The sequence below is a fragment of the Denticeps clupeoides genome, chromosome 15 (assembly GCF_900700375.1).
Source record: "Denticeps clupeoides chromosome 15, fDenClu1.1, whole genome shotgun sequence".
Classification (NCBI taxonomy): domain Eukaryota; kingdom Metazoa; phylum Chordata; class Actinopteri; order Clupeiformes; family Denticipitidae; genus Denticeps; species Denticeps clupeoides.
The window spans coordinates 6062082-6077165 of NC_041721.1; the positions used below are offsets into that span (position 1 = coordinate 6062082).

At 45.3% G+C, this 15084-nt stretch overlaps 2 protein-coding genes across 6 annotated transcripts; one reads left to right on the top strand and one right to left on the bottom strand.

Moving 5' to 3' along the window:
* Positions 1–26: 26 nt before the first annotated feature.
* On the top strand, positions 27–9947 carry tfdp1b (transcription factor Dp-1, b). Of its 5 annotated transcripts, none has more exons than XM_028955433.1 (11): positions 27–183; positions 3243–3309; positions 3491–3594; positions 4723–4835; positions 5000–5165; positions 5430–5576; positions 5698–5766; positions 6179–6330; positions 6407–6573; positions 6775–6847; positions 8748–8886. In XM_028955433.1, exons 2-11 carry the CDS (start codon positions 3252–3254, stop codon positions 8884–8886), a joined length of 1188 nt encoding a protein of 395 aa, XP_028811266.1. In that variant the 5' UTR covers positions 27–183; positions 3243–3251. The 5 variants fall into 5 exon arrangements, with proteins under 5 accessions (XP_028811266.1, XP_028811265.1, XP_028811262.1 ...); XM_028955432.1 differs by lacking the exon at positions 27–183 and adding an exon at positions 299–1081; XM_028955429.1 differs by lacking the exon at positions 27–183 and adding an exon at positions 1788–2539 and having other exon boundaries at positions 8748–9947.
* A 174-nt stretch (positions 9948–10121) lies between these two features.
* Positions 10122–14126, bottom strand: LOC114764777 (potassium-transporting ATPase subunit beta-like). The gene is made up of 8 exons (XM_028954697.1): positions 13723–14126; positions 13518–13635; positions 12529–12657; positions 11788–11901; positions 11302–11507; positions 11147–11209; positions 10978–11070; positions 10122–10885 (listed from the first exon to the last, which is right to left on the bottom strand). The coding sequence occupies exons 2-8, from the start codon at positions 13627–13629 to the stop codon at positions 10727–10729; spliced, it is 876 nt and encodes a 291-aa protein (XP_028810530.1). The 5' UTR covers positions 13630–13635; positions 13723–14126; the 3' UTR covers positions 10122–10726.
* Positions 14127–15084: the final 958 nt, after the last annotated feature.

Here is a 15084-nt window from a genome sequence, read left to right on the forward strand (position 1 = left end):
CGTGGCCAATCAGAGTGCGAACCCGGAGGACACCGCCAAGCTCAGTTTGGGCTGCAGCAGTTCTGTGAATTAGCGGGCTAGCTCGAAGTCGGCGCCGGGCTGAGGTGGCCGAAGGCGACGCCAACTTTCAGCGAAGTTCGCCAACACTTGCCCGCCTGTCGCGCCGGCTCCATGCCGCGCTGAGTGAGTTTCCGTCGCGCCTCTCCGCGTCCGTGCGACGTCGAACCGTAGCTAGCGGAGGGGACGACGCGCTAGCCGGGCGCAGTTGCTAGCATATGCCTGAAGCCGCGACTAGCGACGTGTCCTGCCACGGGACGCACTCTCTCGCGAACTTGGCGGCCGGCTGGGGGATCGCTGACGCCAAAAGGACCGACGTCTGCTTGCGCTTAAGCCACAGCCGCGTGGACGCCGCGCCACGGTGGCTCCGCGGGGCTCTTCGCGCGCCCGGTGACAACTCCAAAACATTGTCACTTTTGTCTCGAGATAAAATGGCTGACGCTTATCAAGTGCGTCCCAGCGTGAGGGACGTTGTCATCGCCTCCGGGTGACTGTGACCCCGCCGACGGGACATCGGTTGGCCAGCCGGCTACTCGTTATTATTATTGTTGTTGTTTTTAGGTGGGACTCTCGGTTGCACGTCGTGCGTTCGACGTGGGCGGCTTCGGACCCCCTCTCTCTCTCTCTCCCTCTCTCCGTGGGGATCGCGGAGTCGGAGACCCACGCACCGTCCGCCGTTTCACCGCGCAGCCCCGGCCTATTCACGCTAACTCGCCGGGTTTGCGCCGATATTGGTCGATCGGTCACCCCGGGCGGCGAGTTAAACTGCAGCCCGACCGGAGCATCCATTTTGTCGGTGTGTGGCACGAACCAGGACCGCTTCATCTTTCTTTATTTTTTTTTGCCGTTTTTTCGGCGTTAGCCGAGCGCCTCGTCTGTTTTCGTCGGCAGGCGTGCGGATTTCGCCCCCTTCCCGCTTCGCCTCCTGCCCGCTGTTGTTTCCTGTTTTGTCTGCGGGATTAGACCTCCTCTTCCTCCGCTGTCTTCCATGCGAATATTAAATAGGATTTCGAGGAGCCGGAGCGTAAGTCCGACGCGTTCGTGTTCGCGTTTTGCGTCGTGCGCGTTTTTTTTTCTTCCCCCGCTTCCCTCGTGCTAAACGCACCGTTTCCGCGAGGAGAACCGAGAAAAGTTCCCATTGTTCCGACACGATCCCGATCGCCGTGCGATCCGTAGCATCAGGACGTTTTGCGGCCCCTGATTTCAACGCTCGTTTTCTTTGCATTTGCGATCCTTGCGAAGAAACGGCCGTAAGCGGCGCAGACGTCGCTCGCAAGGCGGCGAAACTTTTCTCGACCCCCCTTCCCGGTTCGCAGGCCTGCCCGTGTTTACGTGCGTGTCGGGCGGGGGGGAAAAGTTGCGTTTAAAACCGCGGAAAGCCTGCGTGATTCGGGCTGCTTGTGGGTAAAAAGGCCGCCGGCCCTGCCGCGCTGGAGCCGGGTCAGTGTTCTTTGTGGAGGCCACAGCCTGGTACTCTTCACTGTGTCTGCTTGTTCAAACAGAAGAAAAAAAAGCTGGGTAGCTTGCAGGCCAGTGAATGATGGTTCTGTACCTGCTGTTAAAAATAAAAACCGAGTAAGTCGTGCGTTATGGTGCAATTGTTGCCCCTTTTCCTTTAATTCAGATGAAATTGGATTTTTTTTTTTTTTTTCACCCCCCCATCCTCACTTCCTGAACTGTGCATCATTTGACTTAATCTCAGCCGGGACCGTAAGTATAAAGTAGAAAAGGGAAGCGAATTTAAACTCACCCGGGTTTTGCATGCTCCCTGTGCGTTCTGGGGGAATGGGTAATGGGTCCAGCCAATTTGCGGCATCTCTCGTTTAATACGTGTTGTTACCGTCCGCTCCTCTGGCTTGCGTCTCGTTTCTTTCTGATCAGTCACGAGCCCTCGGGGTAGTGGAAGTAAATACCTTCTTGTAACGTTTCAAAGTGAAAGTGAAGTGCAGCACAGCACACAGTGACACAACAAAACGTGTCCTCTGCTTTTAACAGTCACCCTTGGTGAGCAGTGGGCAGCCATGACAGGCACCCGGGGAGCAGTGTGTGGGGACGGTGCTTTGCTGTGGCACCTTGGCCGTTCGGGGTTGCCATTGCCCATATGTCTGTATGTTTCAGATTTCATATTCGTTCCATGCTCGGCACTCCGCGTTGAGTCTGTTGGGCTTTGGTCCCCGTCTGCTGTAGCAGACTGGATGGTCTCGGGGTCGTAAATCATTTGGGTGTCTGGGGCTGGGCCAGGAATTTCATCAAGGAGCGCGTGCACGCGCGCCCTCGCAGAGACATGCCGGGGTTGAACTCTGGTCCGACACGCACCTTCCACAGTGGCTGTAAAGGCCAATCGCGTTTAACCGCCCTGGGCACCCTCAATTCTGCTTCTGGCCGAGTGACGCCGTGCAGAGCTTCGCCCCTGCGCCCGGCTGGCGAAGTTGTGGGCGACGCCGACAACACAGACTGGAAAGCAGAAGCGTTGGACCAAGTTGTGTGTAACTCCCATTTAGAAATTTAAGCACGCAGGTTTCCATGGCAACACAGCTGGCAAACAAATACCACATTAACAGGAAAGGAGGTGGTGCCGTCGGCAACATTTTAGCCAGACTGAGTTGGTGCAGTGGACTAGATCTCTCACAGTATAGTGCGAGCATGTACGTGTTGTAGCGTACTGTGAGGAAACTGTTCTGTCCATGATCCAGATGTTAATACTGTTGCCTGGCAACGTCGTTCCGGCGCATGGTTAAACATTCTGTTGTGGAGAACCTGGTACTCACTGTGGTGTTCGGTAAACTTTAGATGTTCAGCTAACCTGGAAGGAGCAAAAAGCGGAAATCTGTTGCAGTTACTTTAATTTTTCACCTTTGTGTGTAGGTTTTCCTTCTGCCATTCAGACGGTAGTTTCAATGTGATTTACTGTCTGTATGAGGGGGCGGGGGGGTCTGTATGTTGCTATGGTACTATTCAGGAGTGCAGGTCAACCTTCCAAATGGCTTTGACAATGCCACATGCTTGCTGGTTTAAGTATTTGTTTAATTGTATTCTCTCCCTTTGATATACTATAATAATAATAAAGTGACAGGCTCAGTCCTCTCTCTATGTCTCTCTCTGTGTATGTGTATATGTATGTTTGTGTATGTATATATATTTATATTATTTCTCTTTCTTTTTGGCATGGTTGCTTGTCTCTGCAGGCCAGCCAGATGGAAGCCAATGGAGAACTGAAGGTCTTCATTGATCAAAATGTCAGCCCAAGCAAAGGTTGGTCCTGCAGTGGAGTGTCCTCCACAGCAACATGTTTTATTGGAAGATTGCACACATTCTTATTTCCCCTTTCTGAATGATTTGCATGAACTTGTGTGAACAGCAGGTGGCAGTGTGAACACGGCAAGAGCATATTTCTGTGTATGAGGCTCAAGGATCTCCTTTCTTGGTGTTTCAGGTGTGCTGTCTGTGATGGCGGTGCACCCCTCCACTGTGGCCATAGGGAAACAGCTCCTGCCAAAGACTTTGGGTCCCGCCAACATCAACATCGTGCCTCATGTGGTCAGTTGTTCACTACGTTCTCGTTTGCATGCATGAATAAAAATGTGGACCCCTCTCTGTGCTGATAAGAGTTTGCTTGCCCGCCACAGGAACGCTAATGTTTTGGGATGGAGCTGTTCAGTCAAAATGCTGGGAAAAGTTTGCTAGCATATTTCCTCTTTGTGTAGTTTGCAGTGACTTATCTTAGTTGCCGTCCTGCATGCATGTGCTTGTTCCTGTACAATTTTCCCGGCAACATGATGTCTGTAAGCACACCCGGTGGGTTCATTCAAGCCTATTTAGAAAGTGAAGTGATTGTCACAGCACACGGTGCACACAACACAATGAGGTCTCTGCATTTAACCCACCACCTTAGTGAGCAGTGGGCAGCCATGACGGGCGCCTGGGGAGCAGTGTGTGGGGAAGGTGCTTTGCTCAGTGGCACCTTGGCGGATCGGGATTCGAACGTGCAATCTTCCAAGTGTAGCAGGCTGATGTAGTTTGACTTTCAACAAGGGCTATAAACATAAGGGACACTGTTTTGCAACTCTTTGTTGCTGTAGGGTGCCATGCACACACAGTATTAAAATATATATATAAAGATTTTTGATTTCTCAATGCAGCCCCCCCACATGATTCAATCAATATGCAGAATATGCACCAATCACTTCGTAACAGAAGTCCACACAGCCATAGTTGTTCATTTGTAGCTCTGGTACAGTCCGGGGTGTTCTTGAGTCTATAGCCTAATCTCCCTGCGCGCACAGTCCAAAATGTCACCGGACCTTCCATCCCAGGTGTGGAGGTCTCCATGGCAGCAAAGCCCTCCATTAACATTGGTGTGAGGTGACCCGGGCGTATAAGCTGCTCAGGAAAGGCCCACAGTCAGCAGGATTACACTCGCATCAAAGTTATCATCCTCTTAACGAGACAAGCCGCCGCGCCCAAGCAGGGCTCTTACCTCATGTGGTAGGGGAGCAGGTGCCGGGGCTGTAGAAGCTCCCGAAAAGTTCCTGGTCAAATTGAAATCTGATCTGCAGGACGTTGATCATGTCATTCTTATTATTGGTACTATTTGCGCTCGCTATTTTCCCTGAAATCTGAGATCTGTGCAGGTGATGTCATGGTGACGGGGAGTGTCTTTTGTAGGTGATCGGCACGCCACAGAGGCCAAGCGCCTCCAACAGTACCGTACTTGTGGCGAGTCCACACACACCCAGCACACAGGCACACACCAACGAGGCCTCGCCCTGGTCAACAGGGTGAGTTTTACAGACACAAACGCAGCAACGCAGTTGGGAAGGTCGGCCATTGGTCACTGTTGTAGTGTTCCCATAAATAAAAAAGTATACCACCTTTCAATTGTATGGAGCTGGAGGGTATTCTGGAGTATCTAAAATTGACCACTTCTGCTATGTCCTTACAGGCGTCGAAGCAGGAAGGGCGAGAAGAACGGGAAGGGCCTGAGGCATTTCTCCATGAAGGTGTGCGAGAAGGTGCAGAAGAAGGGCATTACGTCTTATAACGAGGTGGCCGACGAGCTTGTGGCTGAGTTCAGCTCAGGGGACAACCCCATCTCCCCCAACGATGGCGTGAGTCCTGCAGGTTTTTCATGTAGGGTGGTAGTGGCCTTGTGGGTAACAACACTCCCCTATGAAGCAGAAGACCACAAAGTCACAGATTCAAACCCCACTTACTACAATTGTGTCCCTTACTCTGAGTGGGACAGCCACTTTAACTATTGATTGTAAATTGCTCTGGATCAGAGCATCTGATAAATACTGTAAACAATTATTCTGATGTGTGTTTTGTTTAAGGCATTGTCGTGTAAGCCTGATTATATTTCTTCTCTGCAGCAAGTGTATGACCAGAAGAATATCCGCCGGCGGGTTTACGATGCATTAAATGTTCTCATGGCCATGAACATCATCTCCAAAGAGAAGAAGGAGATCAAGTGGATAGGCCTGCCCACCAACTCTGCCCAGGAGTGCAGCAACCTGGAGGTAAGCAGATGCACCCCCACCCAACCAAATGACTTGTTTAGTGTTGTTGATGCGCATTAATGAACTGGTACCAGGTCATAAAGGGTCTGAGCTCTGCTTCTGTCCGTGCCTCCTCCCTCAGGCCGAGAAGCAGAGAAGGTTGGAGCGAATCAAACAGAAACAGTCTCAGCTGCAGGAGCTCATACTGCAGGTAATTTGCTGCTGTTCCTCAAGCTCACATCACACCACCGAAGAAAACGTGGAACATAACTTTCAGAACATGTTGTATAGCAATATTTATGTTAAATGTGTAGTAATAGTTATGACCGCAATTAATATATTTTTTATAATCATTATGACGTAGACTTTGATTCCACCCTCCTTTTAAATAAACCCCACTTATTCCATTGGCAGACCCTTGCACATCATTCTCCCAGCTTTTGCAGTTTTTCTATTAAAATCTGAGTTTTTATGAGGTTTCAGAGGGCCTAATGAAATCGGTGAATGAAGTTATGAATCACTGGACCCAGACAAACAGTTATTCCAGCAAGCAATAACACAACCTAATCTTTCAGCAAGCATTGACAGGCCTGCTGTGGTTCTTTTAACTTCTTTTAACTCAGCAAATCGCGTTTAAGCGCCTGGTGCAGCGCAACCGGGACCTGGAGCAGCAGGCAAACAGGCCTCCCACTGCCAACTCAATCATCCAGTTACCCTTCATCATCATCAGCACGAGTCGGCGCACCGTCATCGACTGCAGCATCTCAAACGACAAGTGAGTTTCTTCTCAGCTTTCCTTATGGGGCCGAAGGTCTCCGTGTAACTCTGTTCTGCTGTCCTGTCTGCTGCAGGTTTGAGTACCTGTTCAACTTCGACAACATGTTTGAGATCCATGATGACATCGAGGTGCTGAAGCGGATGGGCATGGCCTATGGGCTGGAGGCTGGGAAGTGCTCCCCTGCAGACCTGAAGCAGGCGCGCAGCCTGGTGCCCAAAGCGCTGGAGCCCTACGTCACTGGTCAGCACAAACATCCTAGTACCAAAAACCAGTTCCCTCCACATCAACAGTCCAGTTTTGTTTTTTTTTTTGTTTTTTTTAAAGATTTACCTTAGTTAACACCACAACGCTACACCAGCCACTGTGTTTACCCACCCTCTCGTCTACCCAAGTGAAGCCATATGGTGAAATTTCCTCCCTCTCATGTGTGTGTATATATAGAAATGGCTCAGGGACCAATCACCAGTGTCTTCATGACAGGAGGCTCCAATGGTAGCCGCTTTCACACAACTGGGTAAGTCATGGAGGCCACCATCACTGTGCAGAAAGCCTCCTGGAGAGGTAGGATGTCGGGGTAACAATAGCTGATTATGCTCATAAGGTTTATCCCCTTATCGCTGGGACGGGGCTGCAGTTTTTATTTCCAGGTTACACAGATCCAACTCTCTCAGCTGGCCTACACCCAACGTGATGAATTATTCACAATTTCAGTCATTAAAAAAAAAAAAAATATCGGACAATATCAAAAACTACTCAACTACCTTCATAGAAATGAATAGAAACCATTCTAAGTTATTGCAATCTCAAACAATCACAATTAGAAGGGTTCCTGAAGTCATTAAAAACCTGGAAAAGTCATTGAATTTGAAAGAGAAATTTCCAGGCCTTGAAACGTTTTGGAATATGAAATTAACACATAATGTCATGGAAAAGTAATGGAAAGTCTGAATAACACATGAATGTATAATATGAAGTACGTTCCTGTAAGACGGTGCAAGAAAAAAATTTTCTATGTTTGCAACTACAACATTTAGAACTAGCGTACATCTACAGTATCTTTGCTGGCTTTACGCAGTGAACCATGTCACATGGTGCTGCGTGTACATATTTCCATTTTACTCAGGCTTGCATGAAGTTGGATGACATTTTGACTTTTTATCATGTTCTTTTTCACAGTTGCACAGAAATTTCTGAGAACATATGGCCATGAAATGACTTTTTTGTAAAAATGTGTAAGAACCCTGAATAATTGCAACTGGGTTGCATGCAGTGTTTTCAGATGATAGGTTCTAGTATTTACCAGTGGCTTTCAGGCCAGGGGATCTTTAAAATTATATTTCATCTTGGAATTATTTAGGGCTGCACGATTTGGGGAAAGACATATTGCAATTTTTGAGATCAATATTGCGATATGCAATTGTGATATGATTAAAGGACGCTTGTATATCAATGAAAAGTCGCATACAAATTACTAATAGTGAAATGTTTAATTTCAAAATGAAACATACAAACTACTTATAACAACTTGAAATGCCCAGTGCTTTCAAAATACAATATTCTACTAAATTAAATAATCACAAAAAACTCTTTATATTACTGTCGAATGACAAACCCTGGTAAGGCTAAACAACTTTTTTGATTATATTTGGCCATTATAAAATCCCATATTATAGTTCTTATGTTTAACCAAAACGTTGTTTGGAGGCTTACTTGAACACAAGGATCCATAGCTTTGCTAGCTTAGCTAAGGTTAAGATTTGTAAACTGACCTTCAATGTTTGAGAAAAGTTAACTAAACAGCTAAGAACAGTCTAAATAGTTAATGCCTATGTTTAGCCAAAACGTTGTTTGGAGGCTGACTTGAACACAGGAATGCATAGCTTCGCTAGCTTAGCCTAATAAAATTGGATTTTCTAATGGCCAAATATATTCAAAACAATTGTCCAGCCTTACCTATGAAATGTAATCCCCGGCATCTGGTTTGGAGCGTACAGCGGTTTGTACAGCCCCAAGCAGCACAAGAGTGATGCATTTTTATGCACCATAGACATGTATATGCTTCACTCCACAGCAGAGCTTATCGCAATATGGCGGCGACGTTGACGTACGTTTACCCATATGTCTATAGTCCATATAGTCACAAATGTGAGGTCTCCATTGAACCGAATCGAAAGTCATGTGACCAAACACGTCACATTCGACTGAAGTCAGACTTCAGTGAGCTCGCAAACTTTGAGAGAATGAGTGATATGTTCAATCCATGTACTAATAATTTAAATCACAGCTTTTTGCTTCATGTAATTGCACAGACTGACATCGCGATTAGATTTATTTCTGTTGAAAGGGTGTGCCATCATTTCAGGAACAGTTCAGAGGTTCACTAAGAGACATGTCCTTGTGTTTCTGACTGACAGTGACTGTGGTGGGGATGGGACTATGGCTTCCAGCTCAAATGACTCTCACTACAGCGGCTCCCGTGTACAGACTCCTGCCTCATATATGGACGACGAGGATGACGATGAGGACTACGATGAGAATGATGAAGATGATTAGCTTTTTCATTTAATTGCCACCTTGCTTTCTTTTTCCCATATGCACACTCTCTCTCACACTGCCATCTCCCAGACATTTCACTGCCTCTTCAACTCGTACATCCAGCCAGCGTCACAGGGCCACACTCCTCACTCGTTACCCGTTCGCCCGACTCATCCGAGGGTCTCCTGCCTGCCGAGTATATCAGGCATATTTCTGTTTGGTGCATAATGCCTTTATATTAAATGACTTAATGTATACAGATACAGGTCACAATCTTTTAACCTGTCTGGTCAGTTTTTATGGGGTTTGGAGAGAGAATGGGACCTGAAAGTATTAATTGCTGAGTGTGGACTCACTTTGTCCTTTTGGGGAGCTACATATCATTTCATGTATTAGGTTTATTGCTTAAATGAAGACACTTAAGAACTAACTTTTCACACACATAAGATTCATGGCTGCTGTGAAGTTAATATCAGTTTGATTGTGCATGCACTGGTAACCAGAGGGTACATAAGCTCACAAAGATGATTTTTTTATTATTTTTTTCTTCTTTTCATTTTAACCCATTTGTATGGCGCTGTGTTACATGGCGGGCATGTGCCTGCCACCGTGCCACAAGCCATGGATTACCAGGCACTGCAGTTGTTTTTAATAACGCTAATCTGTTTTTCTCAATGGATTTGGTTTCCTGTTCTGAAGGCAGCTCTGTGCAAAGACCAGGTCTTTGTGTATGATGTTTTTCCCCCTCGTGTGTGTGTGTGTGTGTGTGTGTGTGTGTGTCTCTCTCATGCCCATCTTCTGGTAATCACACCTTCTCATTGCTTTATGCAAATGTGGAGGAGGAGGTGGATTAATCCCAGGAGCAGCTTCTGATTCCAAAACTAAGTTCCAAAATGGAACCAAGAGGAACGTTTTTCCTGTGGTGTTGCCCAGAACCGGAATGGAGTCTCGGGTACACTATTTTTTTTTTTTTTTTTTTTTCCTTCCTTATTAAACATTTTTTAATAGATGAATAAGGCGTCTCTTCCAATTACTTTCTGTAATATAAGTTTGGTAATTAAATATATGCAATGTTTTAAGCACTGCGTGTTTATTGGCTTTTCACACTGCCACTGTTAATTGCAAATATATTTTATATGCACCTTACTAAAACTGGACAAGTGCAGTTAACTGTTCTTTAAATTATGTAACATTCTGAATGATTTTTCCAAGTTAATCTAATATTTAGTGAGCAATTCAGGAAAAAACTAGAATCACAAGAGCGGGGGGACTTTATTGACATTCTTTGTATATCCAAATATAAAAGAAAATTGCTTAAATATAAAATGTACAAAGTTGGTCAGGTAAATCATTTGCAGCCCAAAGCCTTTCAGATCTTGTCTGATTTTTGTAAAAAGAAGCATAGTTCACAACAGCGTAAAGGGTTCTGACCATTAATGTATAATTATTTAATGTACTAATTAAGTAGGGTGGTAGTAGCCTAGTGGGTAACACACTCACCTATGAACCAGAAGACCCAGGTTCAAATCCCACTTACTACCATTGGGGGGGACTGTCCCTGTAACTACTGATTGTAAGTCGCTCTGGATAAGGGCGTCTGATAAATGCTGTAAAAGTAAATATATGGTAACATTGGAGAAATACTTGTAAAAGCAGATAAAAGAACCTTTATGCCACAGAGGAAAGTTTGTGTGCATGTTACATGTCCTACACTAGTCAAAACCGCAGGTTATGATCCATTTAATTCAAATTAAAAGGTGCTTTTTAAAACATGGTACATTTGGATTCCAATTTAAACTACATCCTGTGCTTAAAGGGCATGCCGCTTTACTTCTGTCCGTGTTTAAATTCTGGGGGCCTAACTCGAGGCCCTGATGTGGAAGATCACTTTGCCCTCATAGGGGTCGTAAAAGTTCTGGTAGGCAATGTTGTGGGCCACAACGCGGCACTGGATCTTGGCCTCGCGCTCCTGGACAAGGTGGATCTTCACAGCCACCAAGGGGTTGATGTATGTGGGCTGGAAGAAAGTAATCAAATATGAGGGGGACACAATGAGAACTTGGCAGGAGGGGTGTTCTCTGGTTCTCTGCGCTGACATGATGTGCTCACCTGTGCCTTCCTGCCGTAATAAGGGAAATAGGAGAGGTCAAGTGTGCCGTTTTTGGGGAAGTACTCCATCTCGCCCACATTTTTGTGGCCATCCTACAGGCATCAATAAACATGAGCATATAATTCACAATCACTTGCGTTAAAATATTAAAGGACATTCTACACTCACCAGCACAGTGCAGTTCACATAAGGCGCCATGCCAGTTCCATTGTTGGGCAGGAAGTTAATAATCTACAAAGCAACCATATCAGATTTTAAGCCCACCTTCAAAATGCATATAATTATTAAACTAGTATTACTTAGTATAGTATAACTGCACTTACCCTATTCATTTTGATAATCACACAGGGCTCAGATCCGTTGTAGCCAAACGAGGGATCTTCTAGTCCAGAGCAGTTTCCCAGCATGCTTTGGGTGAAAGGACAAGCCCACTTGGTGTGCCCCGGAGCTTCGAACTTCTTCTGGAAGAAGTAGTGTCCCTGCGTGCAGCTGTGGTGGTTGGTGTGCGTCTGTGTCGTATCGTTGTAGGCTAAGACAGGATGGCACTGATTAAGTTGGTTAAACCCCTCTTTGGACACTTTATTGCATGAATCCTGAAAAACCTCCAGACTTGGGCCTGCCTGCAGTAATTGCCAAACCCCATTTAACCTACACGCTAGGCCATAATTAAATGAATTAATCAGATTTACTCAGATTAATGCAAAGCGCCCTGTGATGTCCTGGTTAATGAAATCCTTTTTTAATCTCAAGCAGGTCACGTTATGACTTTTCAGTGGCCGCGTCCCAGACTGATCTAAGGGGAGACTCACGAACAAGGAAGTGTTTCAGGCACTCTGACATCTTCATCCAGCTGTGCTGGTCAGACATGTTGTAGAAGATATCTAAATCCAGATCGTTGTATGTGTCTGGCCAAGCCATTACCCCTGAAAAAGGAAGCGCATGTAGAATGTAAGAATATGGGGCAACTCCTGGTAAACATCTCCAAAATATGGACAAAACTAAGTCTAGAATAGGTTTTACCAGTCGTATTAGTGCGGTACGAACCTAGTGGGTAACACACTTGCCTAAGAACCAGAAGACCCCAAAGTCACAGGTTCAAAGCCCACTTACTACCATTGTGTCCCTGAGCAAGACACTTAACCCTGAGTGTCTCCAGGGGGGGGGACTGTCCCTGTAACTACTGATTGTAAGGTTCTCTGGATAAGGACGTCTGATAAATGGCATAAATGTAAATGTAAATGTATTAGACAATGTATTAGACACATATTAGCTAGGATTGTTAATACTAACAGTGGAGACACTTACCACATTACTGCAAGGTTACAACTAAAACAGGTGTATTCCTGAAAAAAAAAACTCCCTAGTTATTACTTAATTTTTACTTTTTATTTAATTTCATTTATTTATTCATTCAATCATTCCCCCTTGCTCTCTGTTGCTCATCTGTGTATTGATTGTTATTATCTAAGACATTTATCTCTTAATGTAATTGCATTTGCTGATGAAAAAAACTCGGTGCTGTCAGCACGAACCCACGGGAATTCTCTTACCCGGCGAATGTAATCGATCTTGGTAGTCGGGTTCGTACGGATCAAGCGTGTACATCAGGACATAGATGGACAGAGCGAAGAGCCCCGTCATCACAATGTAAAATGCCACGTAGTACAGGCTGATGTAGACTGTTAAAGAGAAGCAGAGAGATATTCCCGTAACGATCACTGAAACCTTCAAACTGTAAAGTTTCCATATAAAATCATGACCATTGCAACAAATTCATGAAATATGGCTAATACGGAATTCTTTGGCAAAAATACATATAAATTTGAGCTTATGGCCTATTGCACATTGGGGCTGGTTGCTGTTAACACACCAGTTGGCCACATAAAGTCATGTCTCTGGTGAACCTTTGTCCATTGCATGTCCCCCCTCTCTACAATATCTTGGGAAAGGGACCATTTCTATTTTATCTATGCTGAAGGACATGCGTCTGACATCTGAGAGGAAACCCAGGCTTATCTTGCTGACTTGCTAATCTCATGTGGGTACCCTGGTGGGTCATGAACGTTTAGTGGCGATAAGCTGAGGTGCGCTGTATCACAAGGACGCAGCAAAGTCAGGTGATGGCACGCGTACTGATGTGGCCCACATGCCAAATCAGGGCTGTGAAGAATTGCAGTTGAGCTTGATGTGAGCTTAGACGCGGCTCTGCCGTGTGTTGCTGTGTTGTTTCCGAGACATAGTGTCAAAGATGTCTAAGCCACGCCAAACTCATCCCTGCTCAGACCTCGGCATTAAGACCAGAAATGTTCCTACATGCTCTTCCATGCCTTCTAGACACTGATTTTAGTAAAAGTTTTTGTCATTGTGATACACAGCATAGCACAGCACACGGTGCACACAACAACAAAACGTGTCCTCTGCATTCAACCCATCACCCTTAGTGAGCAGTTATCTTTTTTTTTTTTTTTATTGTGTGTGTGATCGGTGTATCAAGATACATTATTTACCATCAACACAAGGGTTTAATCTCCACACCTACCCCATTTTATTGGAGTCCTGCCCATAAGCGTCCCATTGTCAGAGTTCCACACAAAGTGACCGAAATCTTCACAACGTTGTGCACAAGTCCTCTTCTCCTTTAGAGTTGCCATCTTGAACTATGAAAGAAAACCAAGGAACCCACAGTCCTCCTCTTTGGTCTTCACCTTGATTTCAGTTAGATGTAACAGTGGTGAAAGAATCACCTGTTTTGCGGTTCCTGCTCTGATAGGGAAGCTTTTTATAAATTCTGATAAGGTTACAGCTTCAGGAAGCTGAGTGGGCAGGACCAACTGTGTCCAGGTATGGTGGAAGCCTAGTGGATAAAACCAGACACCTATGAACCAGACCAACACAAGATCACAAGTTCAAACCCCACTGTCCCTGAGCAAGACACTTAAATCGTAATGTCTCCAGGGGGACTGTCCTTTTCAGTACCGATTGTGTCTAATAAAAACTATAACTGTAAATGCGGATACTTTGAATATTGGTCAGGATTAATGGTGAATTTAGGAATGGAATTTAGGCAATCCAAACCCTTGTGTGATCAGATTTCTGTTGTCCATTTGCATGTCCTTTCAGTGATGTAATGACAAAGTGTGGATCGGAGTATGTGCCATACTACCTTATCAGAAGCCTTTAGCTTGCTGGGAAGATCTCGCAGAAGTAGTGGTATATTGTACAACCATGAATTTTGGTGGTGAGTTTCTACAAAAAATTTTCTAAATTTATACAAAAAAAAAACTATTCTATACAGGTTCTTTTAATGTTTTGGTTATTATTTAATTTCAGAGAGATCAGCCATAACATTTTGACTGATTACTGTGGCACCTGGCAGTGGGTGGGATATACTGTACCTGGCAGTTGATGTGCTGGAAGCATAAAAATCAGCAACAAACTGTTACACCGCTGGGTCATAGAATCTCCAAAACCTTCAGAAAAATAAGTGGTGGAAAAAGAAGTCTGATCCATGGAGACACCAACTCACACCTTCAGAGGTCTATTAGGGGTCTATTGCCCCAATATGTCAAGGCTGTTTCAATGGCTAAAGTTGATGCTAGCAATAGGTCAGTGGTGGCCTAGCAGGTAAGGAAGCGGAGTCATAATCAGAAGGTTGCTGGTTCGGGTCCTGAGCTGCCAAGGTGCCACTGAGCACACACTGCTCCCTGGGCGCCTTTCTAGACTGCCCACTGCTCACCAAGAGTGATGGGTTAAAAAAAAGGACACATTTCATTGTGGCACCATGTGCTGTGCTTGCTGTGCTTCTCAATGACATTCACTTCACTTTCAATATGATGCTAGCAATCATAACGTTGGGTGGGGGTTGCCTTAAGTGTACCATACAGGCTAGATCCTGCAGATCCGCCACTGTTCAGGTTTATGGCAAAGACTTTCGTGTGAAACTTTGATTTACTTATTACATTACTTTTTTTTTTCTAAATGAATTCTGACCCCAAAGTCACGAAAGGGCAGAAGGTACCACAGTTCTGCCCTTTCAAGCAATATAATTTTGACAAATCTGACAAACCGATCTGAACTCAGAACAATCTCACTATGGTAAATTCTAT